The 11,108-nt window shown below is 39.6% G+C and overlaps 1 protein-coding gene across 1 annotated transcript in view; it reads left to right on the forward strand.

Moving 5' to 3' along the window:
• Positions 1-11,108, forward strand: part of TBX15 (T-box 15) — a 124,699-nt gene that overhangs the window by 62,121 nt on the left and 51,470 nt on the right. Inside the window, exons 3-5 of the mRNA XM_003793815.1 lie at positions 633-734; positions 2,368-2,539; positions 3,543-3,710. Of these exons, the coding sequence (XP_003793863.2) occupies positions 633-734; positions 2,368-2,539; positions 3,543-3,710 (442 nt within the window). The remainder of the gene's footprint in view (positions 1-632; positions 735-2,367; positions 2,540-3,542; positions 3,711-11,108) is intronic.

An 11,108-nucleotide genomic window follows, 5' to 3' on the forward strand; every position in this document is an offset into this window, starting at 1 on the left:
TCCACAGGGTCCTTCCTGACACACACGTTGACAGCCTGAGAACTTGCAGAAATGTTTCTACATTTTTATGCACTAAAAAATGGTGGCCCTTTGTTTGGGGATTGGTAGCATCTTCTTTCCTTTTTCTTCTCTTCTTAAGAGATTATTTTTAGAGTGATCATTTTCAAATAAACTCAATCAGTCCAAAATACTTTATGATGACCTACAATAAACCATGGTAAGCTCCTTGGGTAATAAGAAGAGTGTATGTTATTGTACCTACCTTTAAGAAGATTATAGCTAGTGGAAAATCTATGTATAGGCATGCACACATATCTACACATGCATCTATATTACATTGAAGATTAACTAAAAATATGATAAATCGGGGAATGGTAAGGACCCTTTGTAAGAATCATCAAATTAAAAGTCAATTTAAGTTAAGAAGAGATGCTATTTCAGTGGTATAAGTCCCTAATTCATTTTGTAGAGATAATTTCCAAAGTGGAAATAAATTAACTGATTTTGAGAATTAGAGGCCTTTGGACATTGGTGTGTTTAGAATACCTAATAAGAAAACGCTCTTCAAGACTTTGCTCCTTCTTCTTCTCCCCCTCTGATTATGGAAGTTACTACTTTATTTCCCTTCCTAGGAGGATGTTTCCTGCCATGAGGGTGAAAATCACTGGCCTGGATCCACACCAGCAGTACTACATAGCGATGGACATTGTGCCCGTGGACAATAAGAGATACAGGTATCTGGCATGGGGCATTGTGGCATCACCAGCTTTCCTAGACAGTGCTTTAAACTCATTAGATGAAGCATTTTAACAAGGCACACTGTACAGGGAACAAGGAATGGGCGATGCCAATGGCCTGAGGCAGAGCACAGGGCAGGAAGTAGTAACTTTGGTCTGCAATTCTTCCTGCATCTTTGAACAGAATGAGATTATACAATATCTCCCGGGGTAACAAAAATCAAATGAATCGTAAGCCTAAAATTAACTTAGTTAACATTGAAAGTGATCAATATATTGAATGATTTGTGAAATGCCAAGTGAGCTGGGATGATTTATTCTGGAGAAGGGAAGGAGAAGTGTACCAGTGGAGTGCATTTAATCACATCTCTGATGGGTCACCCTGCAGATGATGGAGAGGGAGAACAGGAGAATCAGGTAAGATTTCAAGAAGAACATTTAGTTAGGGAGAATTATTGTTCATTAATATGGGTTATGAGTGAGTTCTTTAAATAACTTTTCCCTAAAGTCATCAAAAGCCAACATAGTCTCCAGATCTCCTGGATGGCTTATAAGTAGCTCTTGTCAGAAAAAAGTTATGATTTATTCTATCCCTTGAGATATTATGAAATATTAATCAAATAAACAAAACATGGCTCATTTAAAAAAATATCTAACATCTGAGATATTGGTCCTAAATCCATGAGTCTGGAGGTAAGAGATGAATGAAGAAGGTCAGGATTAACATGGCAAAGGGAGAGGGCAGAGGAAGGCTGACATGGTCTGGATGGCAAGACTCAGGAAAGAAGATGCTACCCTCTGTTTTAGAACATCTTGGGAGTGTGATTGGGACTGAGCACTTCTGTTTGCCAGGGTCTAGGTCCTGTGTGGTCCTCTAGAGGTGAGAAGCAGGGGAGTGCACGGAAATAGCTCTTCCAAAGTAGGGGACATTGGCAAAGTCTGGAAAACTGACTCCTTTTACTACCAACAGCCTCCCATTTCCAGTGGTTTTGTGGGAGACTAAAGTGGAAGACGATGAATTTTAACATTAGGTTCACGAAACAAAGCAGTAACTAGGAATACTGGATGGTGTTTCTTGGAATGGTTGACTAAGGCAAAATCTCTCCATTTTCATAGAAATGCCTCAAAATTCAGATTCTTAGCAAGGAAATGGTTAACCAGTGAGAGGAGTGGAGGGTCTCTGCACATGGCTGCCTTTTATAGGACAATATGGAAGATGTTTTTAATAAGGAACAAAATCCTGAACAAGTGGCCAAGGGATTATATGGTTTGCATTTGAAAGGTGAAAGGTTGCAGTAAAATGCCTTTTCCATGGCTAGACATGTGAGTGCAGCCCGCCCGTGCGCACACAGGGGTGCATGGCAAGGAGAGGGGGAAGAAAGGAAAGAGACTGTGAGAATGCTTTCCTCGGGAGAGCTGGAGCTTTGATCATTAACCACAAAACTTTCTGCCCTCCCCCACCACCTCGTTGTCCACGTCTATCTCGACTTCATTTTCCTGGTTATCTGCACTTCTCTCTTTTTCTCTGCTCTTCTCTCTGCTTGTGTGTCTCCACTTGTTTCCTGGTCCTCTGTCCCTTCTCTGCATCTGCGTCTGCCTCTGACTTCTCTTTTCTTCCTGTCCCCCTCAGATATGTGTATCATAGCTCCAAGTGGATGGTGGCTGGCAATGCTGATTCCCCGGTGCCCCCAAGAGTTTATATACACCCTGACTCTCTAGCTTCTGGAGACACCTGGATGAGACAGGTGGTCAGTTTCGACAAACTCAAGCTGACCAACAATGAATTGGATGATCAAGGACATGTGAGTCAAAGAATCCTTTTTCCCTGTTCCTCGCTTTTTTGCTTTTGAGATGTCTAGCCTCAGGCTTTTTCAAATCGATGAAATAAGAATCTCCATGCCACTTTAAGTCACTTTAAGTAAGCAAGCATGAACTTTTTCCCAGTTAAATTTCATTTATTACAAATCTAACATTTAGCAAACATCTGCTATGCATCAGCTCATGTTTATCAGACACAGTCCTTGTGCTCCAGGGACTTACAGTCTGGTTAGGGAGGCAAGACAGAAACACAAGACAAATTAAACAATGGTAAAAGAAATCACACCTTTCGGTAGGATATAACTCATGAGGCAATAAACTAGAGGAAACAAGCAAATGATAGTTTTGGCTGATATGTCAAGAAATTTATGAATTTGTAAGAGAGGACTGTCTTAAGACTTTCCAGGTATAATTGGAGCACCTGATGTTATTAATTTATCTTTGACAGTGAATTGTGCACTGAATTCTCACTGAGTGCCAGGATTCATACTTAGTACTAGGGGAAGATTGAAGAAGCTAAAGCTGTAGCTCTTATCTTCAAGGAAATGAGGATTTTCTGAGCGAGTGAGAACATGCATTTACAATTCACTCTTGTAGGACACAAAAGAATGTTCATAAATTCAATAATGCATGCAAATAATGAGGTGTGGAATTTAAGACAGTGTGAACCCAGGCTGAAGAACAATTTGTCACATAGCAGAGGTCCTGAGACCTTTGGGTTCCATTCAGCATTGATCCAATTAAAAGAAACATGACGTGTACTATCCATGATAAGAACACCTGCCATGCAGTTCTGTGCAGGGCTCTCCAATCACGAGGTCCTTCCCGCCATGGGCATGTAAACTGCTTTCCAGTTTCTGTACCTTCTACCCCCAGTTATGCTCTTGCTGTAATGCTTCCATCCTGTGATTTATTTTGCATTAAGTGCTTGAAAAAAATGTAGGGGCCTTAAAGCCCAGCCTAGCTTCACTCCCTTTCTCATTTCAGATCATTCTGCACTCTATGCACAAATACCAGCCTCGAGTCCACGTGATTCGCAAGGATTTCAGCAGTGACCTTTCACCCACCAAGCCTGTCCCTATTGGGGATGGGGTGAAAACATTCAACTTTCCTGAGACTGTGTTCACCACGGTCACGGCCTATCAGAACCAGCAGGTAAGAGGTTGCCCTCAAAATTCTCCTGATGCATCTGCTTTTAGAGGGGTTTATTCTTGCTTTTGGCAAGAAAAGCTTAGTCCTTCTAGATGGCACTGAAGAGTTGGAATGACAGACATCAATCTTGCAGTGCACACTGGACACTGGTGATGACAATGGGGCATGCCTAGCAGCAGTTCACGTAGTCCAGATTTAGATCAGAGAGAGACCTGGACCAAGAGGACCAAACCTCCTAAGTTATTTTCAAGTTCTCTGTGCTTGCACATGTGATCATGATCTCTGCTACATCATGGCAAGTGACCCCCATCATTTGGAAGTTCTTTGCGAGTAGTGGAGCTTGACTGATGCCTTCTCTCTTATTTGCAGTTTCTGTACATCCCCCCACCAGCTACATCAAAGTCATCAAATCTTCCAAACTCTATTTAAGACCCATCACTTCCATTTACACTTTCAGCTTAAATTTATATCCATATGAACACCAGCCGCCTCCTGAGATATGTACTTTTTATGTCTACAATATGTGCATTCATTCCATGAATATTTATTGAGAACTTGCTATGTCCCAGGGTTAGCAGAGAAACAGGAGCTGATTAAGATGCATTTCTCCATTAGGAAGAGTTTTAGTTGAACACACAACACATAAATACAGTCATGATAGTACAGTGGAATAATTCAATGACAGAGATGTGAACAGGGTTGGTTCAGTGAATAAGGGAATATTTCCTGGGAAAGTTGACACTTTTTTTTTTTTTTTTTTTTTTTGAGGAGAACACAGGAGAAATGTGTATTGCAGGAGGGGGAAGGGAGAAGTCAAGTCTGGAATTATTCTAAACATTGTTCTTTTTTGAGAAGAGTGGCAAGGTGGCTTTCTAAGTGAGCTCACTTTACAAATTTCCCTAAAATTCGGATCCTATGGATAGGCACATGGATTCTATTTTTTGTAGATTAGATTGTATTTAATCTTTTGACAAACTGTCTAACTAAAACGATCCTGCAGTGAATCTTTTCTGAAACAAAGAGAATTTTGTTTGTTTAGAATACCTTTCTTGAAAATCTTTATTTACTTTATTGCTTAAAGCAAAATGAACTTATACTGTTCTATCCAACCTCTTTGGTATTGGATTCTCTGCTTTGTGCTCTGGCAATGAAAGCAATAGAAGAAAACATTCATATAGTAATTATTTGTCAAGTTCTTATGATGAAAGCAGTGAAGAATGATCGTTCTATTGCCTCATTGAGATGAGTTATGTTATCATTGGCTCATTTAGAAAGAGTATTTCTGTCTTTCATGCTCCATCTGGATAAAATTTCTTAGATAGCCCTCACTTTCAGAGGAAGGTGACATTAAAAAAGCCCTTAGTCCAGTAAATATTAAATATTATATATCATTATCAGACTTCCCCAGAAGCTTAAAAGTGTTCCCAACTTCAGATTTTCTTTGTGGATACCACATTTGATCCAAAGTAGAAGAGCTTTGGGTGCTGTTTAAAAATTATTAAACCTTATGGAAACTCTTCCTTAGGTAATAAAATTGCAGAGGTCATAGACAGGCCATACAGAAAACTTTACTAATCAAGATTTTTCAAGCTCTGATAAAAGATATAGCAGCAATATAGTCCTGACTTTTGCAGCAGCTGGAATCTTAGGATGAGCTCTGGTTCAGAAGATTCTAAGTTCTTTGAACAACTGATTAGATTTTTCTAAGACTTTATCAGCCATCATTTTATTAATAATGATTAGTTTCTCATGAAAGCAGTGATGAGATAAGAAATATTCCAACTTTAGAATTTAGTTTGTAGAACAAACTAGAACAGTGAAGAATGATCATTCTATTGCCTCACTGAGATCAGTAAGAAAGGACAAGAAAGTCATCATTGTTCAACTCAAGTTGAAACTAGAAAGCTATAGCTCACTTTGACAATGGAAGGGGAACAAAGGTGGGTACCTGAAATTCTTTTCACTTCCTCTACCTTCTCTTATAGGTAGTGTTCCAGCGTATGAGTAAATATTTTGTGTACCTCTGGGCTGGGGTGGGAGCAGGATGACACACAGATAAGACTATAAAATTTGACTGAATGTGGTGGCTCATGTCTGTAATCCCAGCACTCTGGGAAGCCAAGGCAGGTGGATCATCTGAGCTCAGGAGTTCAAGAACAGCCTGAGCAAGACTCTCCACTCTACCCTGTCTCTACTAAAAATAGAAAAAGTAGCCACCTGTTGTGGCAGGTGCCTGTAGTCCCAACTACTCAGGAGGCTGAGGCAAGTGGATTGCTTGAGCCCAAGAATTTGAAGTTGCTGTGAGCTATGATGATGTCACCTCACTCTACCTAGGGCAATAGTGTGAGACTCTATCTAAAAAAAAAAAAAAAAAAAAAGAGAGAGAGACCATGAAATTTCGCAGAAGATATATCTGGTTGGTTTCTGACCTTTCTGCTGACAAACTGAATGACCTTCAGCAAATTTCTTGATATCTTTCAACTTATATTTCCTGGTTTGAAAAAGTGTGCCTGGCTCTGAGAGGTACATGAGGACTAGATGAGGGGACATGCTTAAACTCACAGACACCAACCTGGCATCCAGTTTATAGCAGTCAGCCATGTTGATTGTTCCATACTGGGTCTGCACAAGTGGGAAGGAGAGTAGGGCATAGAGGAAATTTAAAAGAATAAATTTCTCATCAAGGAAAAAAATGGATTGTTGGAAACTGGAGAAGCTGAATTGGCTCCTGAAGAGATTATAAGCAATAGGTACCTACTTTGATCCCTCTGTCTTCCTGTCACGTTGGTGAACTCATGATTTGCTGACATTCAAAAATAGATGCGTCATACTCAATTCTGCCCATTTTGGGATCAAGATGACAGCTTTTGCCCATTTAACAAGCTCCTAATCCCTAGATAAATTAATAAGCATGAGTATTTAACATTCTCTTTGGCTATGGAGGTGTGATTTAATATAATACAGCACCTTCTGATAATACCAAATAACTCATGTCTTTCCCCTGGGAACCTGAAGTCTGCATCTGATAGGTCAGAGTTATTACCTAACAATAATTTTCAGATTTGTCCCAAAGATGCCAGGCAACATAAATTGTTCTTTTTTTTTTTTTTTTTTGTGGGTTGTATCCACCTGTTACTGTGTTTTTATTTTTTTGATGTTCTGGAATGAGAAGAATCAATGTGGAAAATTATTTACTTTATCTGTTTTTTTAAAGGTTTAATATCAACCCCATTGTCGGTTGACTTATTATTGCTGTTTTATCTTAGTTGACACTCAACTGCAACATGTTTGAATACACATTACTATGGACACATAAAAGTAGCGCATGGATTTGTGCATTGTTTATTTATCTCCTCTCCCCTCACCAACCCCTTTCCACTTGTCAGCATAGGTTCTTTTGCTTCAACCAAGGAATCAAATTTTGTTGATTTTCACTATTGTTTCTTTTTTATTCCCAACCTCAAGCATTTATTTATTTATTTTTATATCAATAGATTGGGGGGGCAGTGCTGTGGCTCAAAGGAGTAGGGCACCAGCCCCATATACTGGAGGTGGTGGGTTCAAACCCAGCCACGGCCAAAAACTGCCAAAAAAATAAAAATAAATTTATGGGATATGGCATTTTTTTTTTCAGTTTTTGGCCAGGGCTGGGTTCGAACCTGCCACCTCTAGCATATAGGGCCAGCATCCTACTCCTTTGAGCCACAGGCCCTGCCCTGTCTTTTTTGTTTGTTTGTTTGTTTTTTGTTACATGGATGAATTGTATAGTGGTGAAGTCAGGGCTTTTAGTGTGCCCATCATCCAAATTAATGTATGTTGCACCCAGTAGGTAATTTTTGATCCCTCATCCCCCTTCCTTCCCCTCTGAGTCTCTGAAGTCCATCCCACCACTTCAGATATATCCATTATTTAGCTTCCCCTTATGAATGAGTATATGCAATATTTGTTTTCTGTTCTTGAGATACTTCACTTAGGATAATACCCTCTAGTTCCATTCAAGTTACTACAGAAGACGTTATCATTCTTTTTTATGGCTGAGTAGCATTCCTGTGTGTGTGTGTGTGTGTGCATAGACACCACATTTTCTTTATCTTTGCAATTGTGAATTGTGCTGATAAACATATGAATACATGTGTGTCTTTTTAATAAAATTACTTATTTTCCTTTGGGTGGATGTGCAGTAGTGGGATTGCTGGACTAAATGGTAGGTCTACTTTTAGTACTGTGAGGAGTCTCCACACTGTTTTCCGTAGAAGTTGTACTAATTTACCTTCCAACCAGCAGTATGTAAATGTTCCTTTTTCATCACATACAAACCAACATCTATTGCCTTTTGACTTTTTAGTAATGACCATTCTGACAGGGGTAAGTAGTATCTCACTGAGATTTTAATTTGCATTTCCCTAATGATTAGTGATGTTAGCATTTTTTCATATGTTTTTTGGCCATTGTCTATCTTCTTTCTTTTCATTAATTGGATTTTTTGTTTTTAGTGTTCTGGTGAGCTGAACAGAAGAGGTTGGTTTTATAGGCAGAAAAGAGCTGATGAAAACAAGAAAACAGCAGTCATTTCCAAATTACTTTTTTTGTAAAGATTGAAGAAGAGAAGACTTTTTTTTTTGTTTTGTTTTTTTGAGACAGAATCTCACTTTTTGACCCTCAGTAGAGTGCTATGGAATCACAGCTCACAGCAACCTCAAACTCTGGGGCTTAAACGATTCTCTTGCATTAGTCTCCCAAGTAGCTGGGACGACAGGCGCCCATTACAACACTCGGCTATTTTTAGAGAGGAGGTCTTGCTCTGGCTCAGGCTGGTCTCAAACTTCTGAGCACAGGCAATCCACCCACATTGGTCTCTCACAGTGCTGCATTTACAGGTGTGAGCCACTGTACCCAGTGACCATTTTGTCTATCTTCTTTAGAAAAGCTTCTGTTCTTGTCTTTTGCCCACATTTTAATGGGGTTATTTATTCTCTTCTTGCTGGTTTGTGTGATTTCCTTATAGGGTCTGGATGTTTGTCCTTTGTTGGATGTATAGTTTGCAAATATTTTCTCCCATTCTGTGAACTTATCTATTTCTTTTTAAGGGAATGTGGTTAGGAAGTGCATGGGAGAGTTAAGAGGAAGAAAGTCCTCAATGTTTTCCAACATTTGTTTATAGGAAGACGGTGAAGAAAAGATAATAGAGAAAAATGTCCTTGAAATGAAATGGTACTCAGTCCTCCTGAGGGAAGACAGTGTCCTAATTCCACAGTTAGCAATGGGCTACACATTTGGAGATCTGTGTTGCAGTCTTAAATTTCCTACGAGCTACTTAAATTGCTCTGAGCAAGTTCACATGACTTTCATAATAATTGGGCTTTAATTTCTTCTTCTAGAAAATGAAATATCAGCTTTAGCCTTTTCAATGTCTCTGATAGCCCGTGAATTCTAATTTACCCCTCTTTTTGCCCTGCAGAATTTTTAATACAGATTAGGAGCAATTTGTTGTGATCAAACTGAGTTAGTTGACATGTGATTTTCAAGGCTTGAAAATTACTAGAGCATTCATGTCTGTAAACTATTTTTTGTATCCCACAGTATTCTAGAATGATACATTTTCAGCAAGTCCACAGTTGAGAGGTGAAAATATGGTGTTTTTGTAAACAAAATATACCACACTACACTGTTTATTTGCGACTCTGCCCAGCCCATCATTAAAGCCCATGTTCCTCCTGATTTCCATCTTGTCACTTAGGCTGGACACCCAGCTCTCCCCACAGGCAATGCTAGGAAACTGTTGCTTTTACCAACAGAATATTCTTTTCCCATTCTGTTTCTGCTCCCCCTAACGTGGACTCTGTGACATCTTCCAATTACTAAATATAAATCAGATAATCACACTGTATTCCGTAAACATATACAATTAGTTCACCTGGACTGCAAGTTTACTATCTCACACACCAGCCCAGACGCTATTGCTGGATGGGTCTTGCTGAACCACAGCACTGACTGCATTAGTGACTCTTCAGTGCTTAGGGAGTCAGGCCCCAAATCCCAAGTCTTCTCAGTAAGGGCCTCTGTGGCTAATCACCAGCTCCATTTCTAGGCTGATTTTCTGTTATTTCCCATCACACATGCACAAGCAATCAAGTTAGATTTCTGCTGTTTCCTCAAGGTGTAGCTGCCTTACTTTTATATGTGTACTGTTGCCTTTCCCAAGAGTGCCCTTCCTTTTTATCTTTATCTGTCTAGATACTCTTTGAGTTTGGTGAAAATGCTCTGCCCTACAACCTTCTTTATTTCTTTTGGCTGCAAACGACCTCTCCCTCCTTAGGAGTGTTAGTGCCTCATCACATCCTAACCTTAGTGCACCCAATGTTCCTGTGGATGTTTTAAGATTTAAACAACAAAACTTGTGCTTTTTATGAAACAAAAACAAGGAAACAGCATAATATGGTAAAAACCACCAACTGGAAGTTAAGCTACCTGAGTTCTAGACCCAGCTCTGCAGCTGACAGACTGTACTGCTTTTGACGGATAACTCCACATCAGTGTTCTTATTTGCAGACTGATGATTTGGTCTGAATCAGTGCTTGTCTTTGGAGAAGTGTATTATGGTCCATTGGAAATGAGAAAAATAAATATAGGGACCTTCTATAGATGTCAAATTTCAATTTAATAGACTTTATATTATTCTGTTTTGTTGTTTGGATTTTTTGGTATAAAACATCATTTGTTTTATGAAATGATGATGGCAGGAGAGAATAGACAGATGTTAACTCCCTTCACTTGGTAGAATGAAAAATTGGGATATAACTGTTGATTCCTCGAATGTTAAAGGAGGGATTAAATTGACCTATGAAATTCTGAAGCCCATCTCCATGATTCTGAGATACTTGTGTTTGCCCCACAGTGCACAGCACTGACTCTGGCTTGGTAAATGATGGAATAACTGAAGGAATGATTTGCCCACACACCTCTATCTGGCTGGTCCCCTTATAGACCTGTGGTTCTGCTTCTTTAGATATAAGTGGTAGTGAAGTGTGAAGAAAGCACTTCTAGTTTCATGGAATATTTTCTGCTTTTCTTTCCTTTTTTCCATCCCTTCCTCCCACCTTTGATGACTGACTTACCTATAATCTCTCAGGGCTGCTAGCACACTGAAGTTATTATTACTAGTATTTGCTCTTAGAGTGCCAACTTGGCAGGTCCAGGGCCAAGAGGAAGGTACACATTGCCCAGAATCTCATTGTGGAGAATAAGGTGGAAGAGGTGGGAATAAAGGTAACTCAACACACCATGCTTTTTTTTTTTTTTTTTTTGAGACAGAGCCTCAAGCTGTCGCCCTGGGCAGAGTGCTGTGGCATCACAGCTCACAGCAACCTCCAACTCCTGGGCTCAAGCGAGTCTCCTGCCTCA

The sequence above is a fragment of the Otolemur garnettii genome, unplaced genomic scaffold (genome assembly GCF_000181295.1).
Source record: "Otolemur garnettii isolate 467f Iridium unplaced genomic scaffold, OtoGar3 scaffold00073, whole genome shotgun sequence".
NCBI lineage: Eukaryota > Metazoa > Chordata > Mammalia > Primates > Galagidae > Otolemur > Otolemur garnettii.